The 18,264-nt window shown below is 36.1% G+C and overlaps 1 protein-coding gene across 1 annotated transcript in view; it reads right to left on the minus strand.

Annotated features, from left to right (window-relative positions):
- pcdh15a (protocadherin-related 15a) overlaps nucleotides 1-18,264 on the minus strand; it is a 234,406-nt gene that overhangs the window by 18,851 nt on the left and 197,291 nt on the right. The window contains exons 27-30 of the mRNA XM_016273291.1: nucleotides 13,051-13,178; nucleotides 9,268-9,483; nucleotides 7,070-7,158; nucleotides 6,180-6,356 (exon numbers count right to left, since the gene is read on the minus strand). Coding sequence (XP_016128777.1) covers nucleotides 6,180-6,356; nucleotides 7,070-7,158; nucleotides 9,268-9,483; nucleotides 13,051-13,178 — 610 coding nt within the window. The remainder of the gene's footprint in view (nucleotides 1-6,179; nucleotides 6,357-7,069; nucleotides 7,159-9,267; nucleotides 9,484-13,050; nucleotides 13,179-18,264) is intronic.

Consider the following 18,264-nt stretch of genomic DNA (forward strand, 5'->3'; position numbering starts at 1 on the left):
CCTGCCGTAAATATATCAAAACTTAATTTTTGATTAGTAATATGCATTGCTAAAACTTAATTTGGACAACTTTAAAAGGTGGTTTTCTCAGTATTTAGATTTTTTTGCACCCGCAGATTCCAGAATATTGTCCTCTCCTAACAAACCATACATCAATGGAAAGCTTATTTATTCAGCTTTCAGATTATGTATAAATCTCAATTTAAAAAAATTGACCCTTATGACTGGTTTTGTGGTCCAGGGTCATATATTACAAAGACTTATTCGAAGTCTTTGTAAAGACATACAATAGTTGTGTGCAAGGAAAAAAAAAAGAGTTGTTAAATAAATAGATTACCTATAGTGATTACCTATGGAACTCGGCCTGCGGCCTTGTGCCTATGGCCAGGGGTGGATTTAGTGATTTGGGGGCCCCAGGCAAAATATAGGAAAGGGGCCATATACATTTGCCCTCATTTACCTAGATCAAACTTGAGGTTCCTTTTTTCGTTATGATGCTTGCTGCTGCACAATGGTGCCCCATAGTTGTGTCCAATGTTTCTACATTTTTCATGTTGTAATGGCTTTCTTTCATGTTGTTGACCACAAAATAGCAATTTATTTACAGCTGAGATACAGGTTTTCACAAAAACAAAATAAAACCTCACAATTGAGCCTTTAAACCATTTTTTAAGAAAAGGGATGAGTTAGAAGTACAGTGAGGAAAAAAAGTATTTAGTCAGCCACCAATTGTGCAAGTTCTCCCACTTAAAAAACTGTTAAAAATTTTAAGTGAAAGTGAAATTTAGTGTGAAATTACAGTATATTTTAGGTCAATAATTGAATTACTTTCACAGTAATTTCACAGTGGGGCTTCTCTTGTATCTAACTGGAGTCTGAGAAATTTCTTGTAAACAAACAGCATCATATTGTGTTTTCTACAGTACATATGTACTATGAATGCACCCAGCATGCAATGCAGCATGAATAGATCATGCTGTAGAGTTTTTTCCATTCTTGTTGGTTTCATTTGTGCTATTGAACTTGTTTTTGGTTCACTTTTAGCAGTTTGTGTTGTTTGTTTATTTTATATTGCTGGTTTACATTCTAAGTGTTGTTTTTATTTGTTGAGTGTTACCATTGTTGTGTTTTGTTTGTCGAGTATTTTATGTCACATCTTTCAAAGACATTTCTCAGAAGTTGCTTCACTATTGTGAAAGATCCATCCACAAACAGTTGAATAAAATATGAATATGAAATAAGTTATTGATTAATCTTCATGCTTAAGTAATGCTAAAATAAAATCTTCATGTTCATGCTAAGAATAGATTGACTAACTTAAAGTCAGGCAATTAGCTTATTTCATATTCTAGCTTGTCATCATTTTGACAAATGTTTTCATTTGTTACACTTCTGACAAGACCAGATCAGAGATTTGAATATTAATATACTCAGAGATCCTAAACAAATGGGATCACCAATCACCATTATGGTGACTTCAAAACAATTACAGTAGTAAACAACAAAATTTCTCACAGTGGCACAGTTAAAGACAACTTTATAATGTGAATTTACAGTAAAACAAGAGCAGTATATTACTGTGATTTAGCATCATTCTGCTGTTCATTCACAGTCATTTGTAAGAAAATTACCCAGCATGCATTGATTTCAAAGCAAATTTTTGACTACAATAATTTATTGTAAACGAATACCCTTTAATCCTGTAAATTCCTGGCATTTTATTTTACAGTGTACTATAATAATTTAAAACAGGTTATGTGGGTGGATATTCGCATTGGTCTGAACAAAAAATGCAGACAGGATTATTGAAAATGCAAAATCATTCTCTGCCAGTAGGAGGTGCTTTTGGAACGTCAGAAATATAACGGTTTCCCCGGTAACGGTTGTAAACAAAGCAGCTGCACTCATAAACTCTACTTTATCAGATAAAATGAAAAAGCCATAGAAACTTTTCTGTAGACAGTCGGTTGCTGGCGGTTAAAGAGCTTGCATTCGACGATAAATTTAGATTTCAAGTTCAATACTGATTTTAGAAATATTGAAATTATTTACAGTGTGTAACGCAAATTTATAATTAAATTAATTAAATTACCTAAAAATTAACAGTAATCCCTTACTTTACTTTTACAGTGGATAAGTAATTTAATTACAGTAATTACAGTTATTAAGTAACATGTTACACCCAACAATGCACAAGAAGCACATTCAACTCAATTGAACGGTTGTCCTGGTAATAAATACCGTAAACAGCAACCGTTCGCGTGTCAGCTCTTAAGGCCTGTTCACACCCAGAACAATAACTATAAAGATAACTATATTAGTGTCCACACCAGCGGATGATATCGTCTGCTTATTCCAAGCGCACTCTCGTCTGCTGCTTAAAATTCTCGAGCTTGTTATAGCAGGATTGATTATGATTGGCTGTCAATGTTTTTATCGTTCATCAGCTGGAAAAAATCATTCTGAAAGTGATTCCAACGATATCGTTACTTTGTGCCTTTATCGTTATAGCTGTGGTGTGGACTCTGCTATTCTTTAATATTGAGAATGATTTTTAGAACTATATCTTTATCGTTATCTTTATAGTTATCATCCTTGGTGTGAACAGGCCTTTAATGCGCATCTCCTATATGAAAAGCATTTTAGGGGGCCTTGGCTTTTGGGGGCCCAAGGTGGTTGCCTACCTTTGTCTAATGGGTAAATTCACCCCTGCCTACGGCTGATTCACAGCCATGCTGATACAGAGCAATATCGCATGGCTACGAGTGTGATATTGCATTTAAATAACAGTTCGACAGCACAAGTGTATAAATAAATAAGAAACAACCAAGGAGTGTCTTAAAAAACATTTTGTATGCAGAATTACTTCTTTCCATCACAGACTCAAATCTCAGTTTGACAGTTTAACATCTGAGCCCAAGCCTCCGTCTCTAATTCGAAAACGTCACTTTAGAACTAGTAATGAAGGAACGTTGAGTTGCTTCACTGAAAGAATATTACATTACTGTATTAAAAGCTCACTGTATTCTGTAACAGTGTAACAGTCCAACAGTGTAACAGTCCAACTTCCTTCAGTTAAATGAGTCTAAGACTGAGGTCTTAATTTTTGGCTCCCCTGCTTCTACAGAGGTTTTGACCAGTAAACTGGGACCTCTATCTGGTAATCTTCATTCACATGTCAGAAACTTAGGCATTACTTTTGACTCTGCTCTGACTTTCGATAAACAGATCAATGCTGTGGTTAGAAGTTGTTTTTATCAGCTAAAGAATATTGCAAAGATGAAGTCATTTTTAACAATAAATGACTTGGAGTGTGTAATACATGCTTTTATCTCATCCAGATTAGATTATTGTAATGTATTGTACTTGGGTGTTTCACAGTCTCTATTGTCTCGTCTTCAACTTGTTCAAAATGCTGCCGCTCGATTGTTAACTGGAACAAGGAAGAGGGAACATATCTCACCAGTGTTGATCTCTCTCCACTGGCTCCCAGTTAAATATCGTATCCATTTTAAAACATTATTGTTTGTCTATAAGGGTTTCCATGGACTGGCTCCATTGTATATCTCTGATCTCCTTCTGTTCCATTGTAACGCCTCCAGGGAACTTCGATCAACTAGTAGTCTTCAGTTGACTGTTCCAAGGTCACACTTGAAATCGAAAGGAGATTGTGCCTTTTCAGTGGCTGGTCCACAGTTATGGAACAAGTTACCACCCTATATAAGAACTGCACCAACATATGCTGATTTTAAGTCTCTTCTTAAAACGTATTTATTTACTGTTGCTTATGGTCATAAATAAGCGCAGTGGCATAACTTTAGTGTACTATTTGTCGCTGTGTTCTATGTTTACTTTAGTATTTTGTTATATGCTTACTCTTGTACAGCACTTTGGCCAACAGTTGTTGTTTTTAAACGTGCTCTATAAATAAATATGACTGACTGACTGACTGTAGAGTATTATTAGAGAGAGATGGACTGAGTGAGTGTGATTACCTGCATCTGATACAGCATTCATTCTTCAGCTCAGTCTCACATTCACAATAAAACATTAGTCTGAATGTCCGCTGAGGAAAGCCATATCTTTGTCGTACTGTCCTTTCATCTGTTAAGGGTGATTTCTGATGATAGCGCTTCTCAATGTGTTTGTTGGCTGCATCTTGAAAGGTGTTATTGAAAGTAAAAATAATTTCCTTGTTTACAACCCTTTTTCAGCCTCTTTCAACATAAAAGTCTTAAATAACTGATAAACTGTTAAATAAATACTGTTAAATACTAACTCATAAAAACAGTCTCTTGTCACCACTTAAAGGTGGAATAATGTAACTAAACTCACCATCACGAACACACACACCGTTTCCCAATACTAAATACTATTATTAAATACTACTATTATTTATATAAAATATTATTTATTGAATAATACTATTTAATAAACAACAACAACAACAACAGCCATCATAAAAGTTGCTGGGCAATTCAGTAAAAAGTACAAAGGCAGCGCTCCGATATACAGCATTAAAGTTATATAAAAGTATAAAGTTATGAGACTTTGCCCTCAGCCAAAACTATTTATTCTGGAACAAATAATAGATTAATGAGACCAAAGATTAACTGTTAGAGTTACCCAAAGCAAATTATAACTCATATTTAACCAATATACAGTAGAGACATCAGAACCAGCAGCAAATTCCAGAAGAACTGGCCGAGGTAAGGCTGCTCTCGGTGGGTTCATGAGCATTTTAATATGAGCTCAAAAATGTATCATCAAATTCTTCCTAATTATCTCTCACTGTGCAGTATGTCAACGACTGTTTCATTTATGTCTTTATTTCTCTAAAGAAATGTAACCAGTAACCTCTAAGGCATAAAACTTTCATCCGGGCAGCTGCTCTGCTTTTGGTAGCGATACAAACACAAGCAGAAGACATCTAACAGTGAACAACATAAAACATGTATAAGAGTAAGAAGTGTGTCTAGAAAGGCAGAATAAGGCAGGTGGTCTGTAATCTCCTGTGCTTGTGAATATGAATGAGATGTGTGTGTTGGCTCAGTAAACACATATTTGAACAGAATCCTGATGACTTGTGTTAGATCCCAGTGACAGACGCGTCTCCCTGCTGAGTCACGGGGCACAGCAGAGTTTAAATGAGCATATTGCTGTGTGTCTGGACTTCAGGGGGATTTTCTCCTCTCAACTGAGGAGGACAGGTGCTTCCTGTAGAACAGCTGTTCACAAAGACAGTTAATTTCCTTTTTCTCCAATTTTCCAAATACTCTATAGACTAGAGACATGTCATGATGGCCAAAGAGTTTATTTAGTCTTTTTTTCTTTTTCTAATATACTTATATAATTTAATAAATAAATAAAAATAGTTCACTCAACCATTTAAAAGTTTGGGGTCCGTAAGATATGTGTGTTTTAAAAAAAAATTAAATGAATATTTTTATTCAGCAAGAATGCATTAAATTGATCGAAAATGACATAATGTCATAATGTTATATGTAACAAAAAAAAATCTGTTTTAAATAAATGCTGTTCTTTTGAACTTTCTATTCATCAAATAATCCTGAAAAATGTCAAATATTCATAAAATAAAAAATAACTGTTTTCATCATTTTAATATATTTGAAAATAGAAAAGTTATTTTAAACTGTAATAAAATTTCACAATGTCGCTGTTTTTACTGTATTTTTGTTCAAATAAATGCAGCCTTGGTGAGCATAAGATACTTTTTTCAAACATTAAAAATCATACTGACCCCAAACTTTTAAATGGTATTGTATAATCAATGTTACTATTATATTTAATATTTTCAGCAGTGGCGGTGTATGTTACTTAGTCTCCGTCTAGCAGGTTTTTTTTAAAACAAGAATATACCTTATGAAATCGCCTCATAGAAAATGTGTCAAATTAGGTAAAATTGTCTAATTACATGGGATTTAAACCGATTAGTCGATTAGCTGTTTAGATGATTTTGAAAATATGTCGTTTTGCAAAGAAGAGCAAGAACAAGCAGTGATGGTGAGATGAGGAGGGAAGAGGATCTCCAAATGTCGCAAGCACTCACAGTGTCACGTCAGCACCATACAACACAGAGGACAAAGGTTCTGACTTTTTCCAAATGTTGGCAACAAACTTTGTTAAAAGTGTCAGGAGCGGCTGTGTGTTTGGCTTACTTGAAGAGCTCTTGTCTGGAGATGGCTCTGTTGGTGAGAGGGTCGATGGCATACACCTGGAGGTCTGATTTGGTGTAGTCCTCAAGTTCATAACCTTCTCCGTGTCGCCGAGGACCGATCGATTCCACTATCACTTTAGCACCAGGGATCTGATCTTGCACATAGCGCTCCAAAATACTGACAAAACAAAAGCATAGCAAATAAAATTCCTTAATCTACCTAAAACATTTCCACTTACTTAATTTCTAATACTTCTTCCAAACACTGAAAATGATCTATTTTTGCTAAACTTGAAGGGTGAATCTCACAAAACATCCCAAAATGAAAAGAAAAAAAGTAATCTTTTCCTTATTTAAGATGCATGCATTTCACATTATCTTAACTGATTATTTTACATTAATGAACATGAGAATTATTCTGTCAGATTTTATAAATAAAATCAGCTTTAAGACAATATTTAATATTTTAATACAATAATTAATAAATGCTAAAATATTTAAATAATGATACTTTTTGTATTAGGGTGATAGGGTGATTTTGAAATATAACAGTGAGAGATTCTTCCTATAACTCATGCGTAAAGCATGCAGAACAGGTACTATACTGAATAAATTACATGTTACTGTCTTCAGTTTGCAATATGTATACCTGACTAGTATTAAAAAAAGCAATCATTTTGTCTTTTATTATGATTATTCTGCAATCTACTGAGCAAAGTGGTTCTATTTTGCTTATTGGAGTTTGCCATTTGAGCTCAATTCTGTGTTTTAACAACTGAGATGGCCTTTTAAATCAAAGCAAGTGGGAAAACAAAGGCTGCCGACAGTGCAGGAAATGCCACTCAAGGAAAGCAGCAGTGCAGAGAAACACACCGAGGGAGGAATTCTCACCTAATCAGCTGCTCTTTGTTCTCCTCCACCACAGTGGGTGGCACATTAGAAACCACAACTTGCATGTCCAAGGCATTGACAACAGACACCTACAACCCACACAGAATACAAAAGAGACAGAGGATTTGATTCATGTGGTCTATAGTTTATATGCACAGGTGATACAGGGCAGCCTGACAGAGCTAAAATAATCAGATCATGATATTCTCCAGCATGATGATGATATATTTTTTTCTGAAATTTCTTAAAAGAGTGATTTTTTTTAAGCAGAGGAATGCTCATTACAAGCAAACATTTACTGTTTCCAGGCAGATTCATAAAGATTTTTTAAAAATTTAAACCTGAAAAACTTTGCAATATTTTGGAAAATGTTATGGCATAAACTCATTACATTGACTATGTGAGCTTTGTACAGACAGTCAGGTGGTCTTGCTTCCATTGAAGTACAAGATGATCATCTGGTTTTAAATAAACTTGTTTTAACAGCCCAAATATGAAGACATTGCCAAATTTATATGAATTTTTCAACACTCATTTTCACTGAAATCATGTTCATAATATACACTACTATTCAAGAGCTTGTGGTCAGTAATTTCTTTTAAAAATAAATTATTAATTTTATTAAGCGAGGATGTGTTAAGGACAGCAAAGACTACTGCATTTATAATGGTAACATTTCTATAATCAGAGGAATGCTCATTACAAGCAAACATTTACTGTTTCCAGGCAGATTCATAAAGATTTTTAAAAAATTTAAACCTGAAAAACTTTGCAATATTTTGGAAAATGTTATGGCATAAACTCATTACATTGACTATGTGAGCTTTGTACAGACAGTCAGGTGGTATTGCTTCCATTGAAGTACAAGATGATCATCTGGTTTTAAATAAACTTGTTTTAACAGCCCAAATATGAAGACATTGCCAAATTTATATGAATTTTTCAACACTCATTTTCACTGAAATCATGTTCATAATATACACTACTATTCAAGAGCTTGTGGTCAGTAATTTCTTTTAAAAATAAATTATTAATTTTATTAAGCGAGGATGTGTTAAGGACAGCAAAGACTACTGCATGTATAATGGTAACATTTCTATTTCAAATAAATGCTGCTCTTTTGAACTTTTTGTCTTTCTTTCAATCAAAGAATACTGAAAAAAAGTATCCTGGTTTACACAAAAATATATTAAGCAGCACAACTGTTTTCCTCTATGATAATAATAATAATTTTTTTCTTGAGCACAAAATCAGCATAATATTTATAATTTAGACACTTGAGACAAGAGTGATGATGCTGAAAGTTCAGCTTTTCCATCACAGAAATGCATTACATTTTAAAATACATTGAAATAGAAAACAGATATTTTAACTTGTAATTGTATTTCATAATATTACAGTATTTACTGCATTTTTGATCAAATAAATACAGCGATGTTGAGCATAAGAGACTACTTTGAAAAACATTAAAAAAAAACTTACTGACCACAGACTTTTCAATGGTAGTGTAATTCGCAATGAAAATGTATTACATTAGAATCATTTTCACACTTTGTGAGTTAGACCCCACTGTATACCACCCAGCTCAAGTGCTATTTGCGCTTGTCATGGTTTTTAATTCTGTTGGTCAATAAGGGTGTAGCATCCCGATCCCGATTCCTGCTAGTGGAAATTGAAAATGACACAAACATTAATGACATGATGTTTAAAACCCTGATGCACACATCAATTCCAAAATCCCTCTTATTTTATTTGGCGTTCATTAGCCAAGAGATTTCTGGGAATTGCACAAGTCACTGGCTGCAACACTTCAGGAGATACAGCAGCATAAATAATTCAGCTGACACAAAATTTATGACAGAGTTTATTTATATATTCATTACTGCATTAAGTAGTGCACAAATACCATATGCACTCCTGCACGCAAACATTTATTCAAACATAATCTATTTACCAAATCGACACTCTAGAGAGACATTTTCCCTTAATAACAGTGCTGATTGTTGTTATGCAATTTAGACTCTTTTTAAATTATTCAGTCAGTGATCTGACTTGAACCTCAAACATTAATTTTGCATAACCTGAGGGATGAGAGAAAATGTAGTTTCTCAAAGTGTCTTGTTTTGAATTGTGCTCGAATCATCATTTTGCATGAGGTGCATGAACAAACATACAGGTCAAAGGTCACGTGCACTCACCACCACATCAGCCCTGCTGCTCAATCCCTGCCCGTAGTTGTCTGTGGCGATGACCTGAAACTTGAAGTAAGACCGGCGCATGTTTCGGAACATGATGGCACTCTTGATGACGCCGGTGTACGGCTCAATGACGAAACTGTCCTGCCCCTCGGGCGTGGGAGGGATGATCAGTCTGTAGGCCATCTTACTGTAGTTCCCCGTGTCGACATCTGTAGCCTGATACACATTAAGTTACATTCAGAAACGTCAGTGGAAACAAATATGACTTTGAGAAATTCCCATTTTCTGGCTATTAGGTCTGTCAATTACAATTTTTAATCTAACTAATTACATGATGTCAAATTAACTGCAAATGAATCGCACATTAATTTTGGCTGAATAATTATCTCCCATAGGATCATTTATAGTCATTATTGTGTTAGATGAGAAAAGCATTGAAGAGACATTGCAAAATGTAGCTTTAGAATTTGCATTAAAAAAATAACATATGAATGTTTATTAAAGGTATTAATGTTTTTTTTATTTTATTAAAAAAATAATATATATAAAAAATATGAAATTATGACATGATACAAGATATTATGAAACTAAAACTGGAGGCAAGTTACAAGTCACTCAGTCATTCATTTAACTGATTTATTCAAACAGCTTTGTTTGTAACTATTTTCATTTGCGAAACTGAACAAAACGGAGAGTATTGACAATATTGTGTTTAAAATTGAACATTATTAACTTCTTGTTTATTGACCTACTTGCATAAAATCAATATATGTCAATAAACGTACAGGTCTGGGCTGCACCTGGTAAGATAAATGCATTAATAACGTTAACACAATTTTTTTTCCATAATCAATCACACTAAAGTAATGCATTAAATCAACAGCACTACTAGTTATATAAAAGAACAAGGAACTAGAATACTTTAAAGGCTTAAATAAAAAATAAAATTTTGGCCAAACTATCCCTTCAAAAGCCTTGCTGGAAGAAAGCTCTGCAGCATCCACTTCAGCAATGACCTAGAAATGTAATAATCCCCATATATCATCAGATTGTATGCCTTACTGCTTTTTATAGATGTTAAAAGTCTCAATTTATGAGAAAACTGTAACCTTGCGGTAGCCTAACACACATATCCCGGTGGGTATTTTACAGGTGTCCGTCACTTGTCTTCCACATTGTCAGAATGGAGAGAGAAGCTGTCTAAGTACAGTTACTAAGATGTGGGGGGAAGCGATCAGATTTGAACAGCGAGAGAGATTGTACTCTAGTGTTGACAGGTGTGTCAAGATGTGAACAGCAAGTTCTTCACTGCAAAAATGAAATATAATGTACTGCAGACACAAACACCAGCAGAACATTTCAAACCCCATGAATTAATCACCACTGTTCCAATGTATTCTGCTGGTATTGTGCTTAACAACACTACCACTCTAAATGTGAAAACACAAAAAATCATATTTAATATTAAGATTCTGCAGTTGATGCAATGTCAAATTAAGTGGGAAGTTAAAACTAATTTGGAAAATATATAGATTTAAACTTTGGGAACAGGAGGATTTTTTTGTAAAAAATATGTTAGTTATAAAGGACTATTTACTAAAATAAACGCTAAAATAATTACATTCAAATAAATGCTGTTCTTTTATACTTCCTATTCATCTAAGAATCCTGTAAAAAGCTTCACAGTTTAGCTTAGTTTTAGCTTTGCTAAACTACATTTTAAAATATATTAACACAGAAAATAAATTAAATATTATTAAACTGTAATAATATTTTACAATATTGTTACTGTTTTACTTGAATTTTAATCAAATAAATGCAGACTTGGTAAGCATAAGATTTTATTTAAAAACATTTCAATGAATTTCAAAATAATTCTCTATCATTATTCATCCATAAGTCAGATTTCCCTGTGGAACAAAGAAAGAACATTTCTAAAAAAAAATATGGATGCCTCCATCCTGCATATCTAAACTGTTGTACAAAAAAAAAAAAAAAAAATTTTTATATATACATATATATATACAGTATCTCACAAAAGTGAGTACACCCCTCACTTTTCAGCAACCATTTTAGTATATCTTCTTAAGGGACAATACTATAGAAATGAAACTTGGATATATTTTAGAGTAGTCAATGTACTGCTTGTATAGCAGTACAGATGTACTGTCCTCTAAAAATAACTCAGCATACAGCCATTGTTGTCAAAATAGCTGGCAACAAAAGTGAGTACACCCTAAGTGATAACAGCTGTATGTCGTTTAACCATGCAAAGTCACATGTCCTATTCATCATGATCATGTTTTCGTCTGCTTGACAGGACCATACAAATTTGTGTATCTTGTATTGGAGCAGTTCAAATTTGGTGCTTTGAGTACAATTCTCTCATACTGACCACTGGATGTTTAACATGGCACCTCATGGCAAAGAACTCTCTGAGGATTTGAGAATTAGAATTGTTGCTCTCCACAAAGATGGCCTAGGCTATAAGAAGATCTGTAACCCCCTTAAACTGAGTTGCAGTACAGTGGCCAGGGTCATACAGAGGTTTTCTAAGACGAGTTTCACTCGGAAGAGGCCTCGCAAGGGTCGATCAAAGACGTCGAGTCCTCAAACCATATGCCGCACACTGCAACAAGTCGGTTTGCATGGCCATCGTCCCAGAAGGAAGTCTCTTCTAAAGCTGGCTCACAAGAAAGCCCGTAAACAGTTTGCTGAAGACAACCTGTCCAAGAGCATGAATTACTGGAACCATGTCCTGTGGTCTGATGAGACTAAGATAAACTTGTTTGGCTCAGATGGTGTCCAGCATGTGTGACGATGCGCTGGTGAGGAGTACCAAGGAAATTGTGTCTTGCCTACAGTCAAGCATGGTGGTGGTAGCATCATGGTCTGGGGCTGCATGAGTGCTGCTGGTACTGGGGAGCTGTGGTTCATTGAGGGAAACATGGATTCCAGCATGTACCGTGACATTCTGAAGCAGAACATGATGCCCTCCCTTCAGAAACTGAGCCGAACTGCGGTTTTCCAACATGATAACGACCCCAAACACACCGCCAAGATGACAACTGCCTTGCTGAGAAAGCTGAAGGTGAAGGTGAGTGGCCAAGTATGTCTCCAGACCTGAACCCTATTAAGCACCTGTGGGGCATCCTCAACCGGAAGCAGCTCTGGTGAATTCCATGCCCAGGAGGATTAAGGCAGTGCTAGATAACAATGGTGCTCACACAAAATATTGACACTTTGGACACTTTTTTGACATATTCACTTAGGATGTACTCACTTTTTTGCCAGTTATTTAGACACCAATGACTGTATGTTGAGTTATTTTTAGAGGACAGTAAATCTGTACTGCTATACAAACTGCACATTGACTAATCTAAAGTAAATCCAATTTTCATTTCTATAGTATTGTCCCTTGACAACATATAATTACCCACTGTATATATATATATGAACTACTTTATAGTGTTTTTATCCTCTTTTGGTCACTAAGAACTGCCATTTCAAAACATGTGAACAGCCTTCAGAATTTCTCTTTTTGTGCTCTGCAGAATGGCTGACATTAGCATAAGTAAAAAAAAATAAAGACAAAATATTTGTTTTGTCAGTGGCAAGTGCCCACCTGTCTGCCTTCAACAAATCAGTTAGGACTACTGGGTGAGCGTTATGTCACCTAAGTAATATTCATGAGTCTAGCCTAAGGTTTATAATGTGCCCTCATGACATTCCAGATTGTTCCTACACTGCTGCCTAGGAGTAAATAACACATAACATACTCACCACAACTTTCAGTACTGTGGTGAAGGTCTTAGTGTCTTCAGTCACTCCTCCGATGTAAAGAGACCTTGTGAAGACCGGAGGATGATCATTCTCATCCTGCACATCAATAAACACCTTTGCCGTGTTCGCTGGTTATATTTAAACACACACAGAAGAAACAGACCTTAGTTTATGGAAATATAAGCTTGATTTGTCACAGTTAGAATAAAAATCCTGTGTTAATGTAAACACACACAGCTGCTGCAACCCTCTCCACACTGTGGTAGAAGTGAAAAATATGCTCTGTCAGAAAACATTTGTCTTCTGCTGCACTAAACGACAATATATAAAGTCATCTGGTGTAGATCTAAGCACACGCAGGGGAAAGCACAAATGAAGAGCTGTATATCATAGCTCAGTAAGAGAGAAAAGAAAGAAATGAAGAAAAGAAAAACAGGTGGGGAAGCGAGAGAGAGAAGATGTGCCAGTCCTGTTACGTACGACAAAATTTACATCAAAGTTAAAGCAAGACACATGGCAGGACAAATGCACACACACACACACTCTCGCTCTCTCTTATGTTTGTGATTTGTAGTTTTCCTATCAAAGGCTTGTGATGTGCTCGATTAACTTTAAATTTAACATGAAATGGAGTTTGCAACCCATTTTATCTAGGTAATGTGGCTTATTTCTGAGTGAATATTTAATGAGAAACACATTGAACAGCAACAAAAAAACGTAGGACAGGACTTTTTTCATCCATTGGGATTTGATTGAATCTTGAAAAATGGGCCTTACTGTGAGTTTGCAATTGGTTGTGGAAGACTCCTGTTAATCTCCTGAAACACCCACATTTTTAGGAGGCCTCTTTACTGGCACAACATATCCCAATGGACATTATACTTTTACATTTGCAGGACCAGAAAACATTTCCCACATTTTCAATACCAGTTTTGGGTAGAAATATGCAGAATGGACAATGGCTAAATGTGTTAAAGGGTATGTCTGCAAATGTTCAACCAGCTTTGTATTTGAACAGCTTTGTATGAACAATGTGCATTATTTTTCAGAGGTGGAGCAAGTTATTAGATTTTGATGGAACATTCTTTTGAGCATGCATTGACAAATCATTCACAGTAAGACCACAAATGTGTGTAAAATATATACACATATATTTTGAACACATATATTTAGCATAGAGCCAATGCTGATTTTATGTTCTTATGCACAAAAACCCACTCATCTAAAATGAATGCAATTCATTAACATTGCTTTGTAATTCATCATGTGTGTATTTCTGTGTCCATCGAGCTGTATTCTGCTCTCATCCTTCAGCACACATCTATGCAGTTTTAATGAAGTACACAGACTGCTGGAGGAAGATCAGACCTCTCGCAGGAAGAGGGAGATGTGCTCTGCTCTGCCTGTCCTGTCTATCTTTCAACCTCAATAAAACGCATGAGCTCTACACGTATGACCTCTCCAATAACTCCTGCTCTAACTGAGATTCAGCACATACATTAAAGCACCAGAGAGGTGGTGATCTACAGTGACATTTCCATAATTAAAGGGTATGGGTTATCCTATTGCTCTTGTTATCATTTTAGAAAAACTAAATTTTTTTTGTTGGTTTAATAAAATGGTGGCAAAAGTAATAAATAAAATAAATAATTGAATAATAATAAAACATTAACCAGTTACAACAATAAACACATATTTTGCCAAATAACAATTATGTATATTTTATGTATTTTTAGTAAGCCTATTATGCCAAGTGAACTCACGTTTTCCAAAATAATTAATCACTTAAAAACATTACTAACACTACTATTTTTAATAATCACTTTCTCATTACTAAAATCATTACCAATACTTTGATTCAGAATATTTAGAAATTACTGCAATGCAATAATTTTAATTAATAGAGCATAAATTAAACGTGGTACACATTTTAAAATATTTTTAAATAACAAAAATGTTCATAATTTATCATGTTTTTGCACATTACAGTAATTGGATTATATGCATAACATGCATATGGGGGGAAATGTGCTTAATTGTTATAAAAATGTCTCAATAAAAATAAATAAATTATATATATATATACAGTGGGTACGGAAAGTATTCAGACCCCCTTAAATTTTTCACTCTTTCTTTCATATATTCATATATTTCATTTGAAATGTGTGGTCATATATATCTGTATATAGATCAGTGGAATGTGTATTGTACATGTAACTTATTTGACTCTTAATCTGTAAGATTCCCAAATAAAATCCTTGGAAAAGATGAGGTGTGCTTTAGTGTTATTCTTACTTTTGGAGGGAACACGCAGGTTGGCGAGGATGATGGCGAGAGAATCGGCCTGCACGCGGAGCACATAACTGGTCACACTCTCATAGTCCAGAAGTTTATTTGTGTAGATGATCCCAGTGCGGTTATTGACTGTGAACTCACCTGCAAACACAAACTGATCAGAGAACAGTTCACAGCACCTCCAACACCAACGATGGGTCACTAGAAATCCACGGTTGCATCTTATTCACAAATCACCTGCAACTCAACCAGGAAAACAATGCGCTGGTTGGATCCAGTTGATTTAATGAATTCCCTCCAGAGTAAAAACTCACCTCCTTCATTTCCACTCACTATGGAGTAAAAGACAGTGGTGTTGACAGCTGTGGCCAGAATAATTCCCACAGGCGTCCCGACAGGAGCGTTCTCACTCACCAGACTAAACCTGCAGATATAAACCAGAGCAAATGACAAACTTCATTCAGCATTAAACAACACACAGCCGAGTGCAGTGGAGAACGCTCAGTTCCAGCGCAGATACTGTGACATAAATGTCAGTTTCCTGTTGAATACTGTATAAACAATAGAGAAGTTCAATAGGCCCTCCACCTCCACAAAAGACCTTTGCTTTAAGAGTTGAAAAGAGTTTAACTACTGTATTCAAAAGCAGCACACATAAATCAAGGGTCTAAAGAAAAATCTATTTTTAAAGCTTTTGTCTACAACACGAGCTGACCTCTGAGGCCAGCGATTCTCAACTGAAGGGTCAGAGGTCTGTTCTAATGAAAACAATGCTTAATGCAAATAATACAATGTTAAAAACTAGTTTGGTTAGAAAACTATCTACAACTTTTAAACGGGAAGAAAAAACACTTTCTATGTCTTTTGTTGTTGATGTCAAAGGCTGGAAATAAATCTGTCAAATTGATGCACATTCATGTTTCATTAGATAGTTAATTACTGATGATAATAATGCTGCCATGGACAGGATGCATGACATCCTTAAAAAGCATGAACAAAACAACATAAATTAAAGGAAAATATGATCCCAACTATGGGTTCCTATGCAATATTGTGAATTTGTTTTGTGTGGTAAATTATTTCCTGTTAAGAGCATGAAAGCATCAAAATTCAAGAGACATTTACCAAACAAACACTCAAACCATACACATTACTGTTCAAATGTCTCTTATTAGGCAAGGATGCATTAAAAGTGACAAATGCTGTTCTTTCTGACTTTCTGTTCACCTAAGAATCCTAAAAAATATTCAGCAGCACAATTTTTTCAACATTGATAATAAGAAATGTTTTTAAGCAGCAAATCAACACATTGGAATGATTTCTTTTAAGTGACGTGACATGTGACCCATACTCGGAATTAGTGCTCTGCATTTAACCCATCCAAAGAGCACACAGCAGTGAACACACACACACGCAGTGAACACACACCGTGAACAAACACCCGGAGCAGTGGGCAGCCATTTTTGCTGCAGCGCCCAGGAGCAGTTGGGGGTTTGGTGCCTTGCCCTATTGAAGGTGGAAGAGAGTGATGTACATTCACTCCCCCCACCTACAATCCCTGCCGGTTCGAGACTCGAACCCGCAACCTTTGGGTTACGAGTCCGACTCTCTAACCATTAGCCCCTTTCTGAAGGATCATGTGACACTGAAGACTGGAGAAATTATGCTGAAATTGAAACTCTGCCACCACATAAATAAATAAAAAATTTGTATGTATTCAAAGAGAAAACAGTTATTTTAAATTGTAATAATATTTCACAATATTAGTTTTTACTGTATTTTTGATCAAATAAATGCAGCCTTGGTGAGCAGTGTTGTGGAAAGCTACTTTTAAAAGTAATGCATTACAATATTGTGTTACCCTTTATGGAAATTAATGCATTGCGTTACTTTTACGTTATTTTTTTTAGTCACCTGGGCTGGGCTTGCTTATTAGACAAAAACCCAAAGGTTATACTTTTTCAGTTGGTCACTCCGAGTCACGTCGGTGACCGACGAATTGGGATCTCGCTTAGAGAGACCAATCCACTTTGAGTGTAAACTAAACGAGCCAATGCACATTGGCATGCGATGATTGCATCCAGCTGCCGCTGATCACAGTGTGAGCATAAAAAGGCAGTCAGTGCAACGCATACCAGCTTTTCACTTCGGAGCTGAGCGACAACATCATTCTGCTCCTACCAAACTGCTTCGTGTGTGAAGAGTCTAGAGCGCTCTCTGGAGCTTTTTGTGATGGCGGACGGCGCTTCAATGGTGGTCGTTCCTGTGCCGAGTGGGTTGCGCACTTCAGGCTGCACTACCCCCTGTCGTGCTGTGAGGGACGCCGACAAAGTTTGTTTCCTTAATCCCCCTGTGTCCCAGACCGGCCTCTTCGGCGACGCGGTCGAGAGCTTGGCCCAGCAAATGTTGACGCAGAAACGCATCTTCGGGTGCATCCATCCCCGAGATTGGTTTGCAGCGATTGACCTGAAGGATGAGTACTTTCATGTGTCGATCCTTCCGCGCCCCAGACCATTTCTGCGGTTCGCGTTCGAAGGGTGAGCATATCAATACGAAGTCCTGCCGTCCAGGCTGTCCATGTCGCCCCGTGTCTTCACGTAAGTTGTGGAGGCAGCCCTTGTTCCCCTGAGAGAACAGGGCATTCACATTCCCAACTACCTCAACGACTGGCTCATACTAGCTCAGTCTCAGCATCAGCTGTGTGCACAAAGGGAATTGGTGCTTTCGCAGCTCAGCCGGTTGGGCCGTCAGGTCAACTGGGTAAAGAGCAAACTCTCCCCGACGCAGAGGATCTCTTTTCTCGGTATGGAGTTGGGTTCGGTCGAACAGACAGCACGCCTCACAGAGGAACGTGTGCGGTCGGTGCTGACTTGCTTGAATTCATTCAAGGGCAGGACAGCGGTCCCACTGAAACTATTT

This window comes from Sinocyclocheilus grahami, unplaced genomic scaffold (assembly GCF_001515645.1).
Source record: "Sinocyclocheilus grahami isolate Dianchi unplaced genomic scaffold, SAMN03320097.WGS_v1.1 scaffold77.1, whole genome shotgun sequence".
Classification (NCBI taxonomy): domain Eukaryota; kingdom Metazoa; phylum Chordata; class Actinopteri; order Cypriniformes; family Cyprinidae; genus Sinocyclocheilus; species Sinocyclocheilus grahami.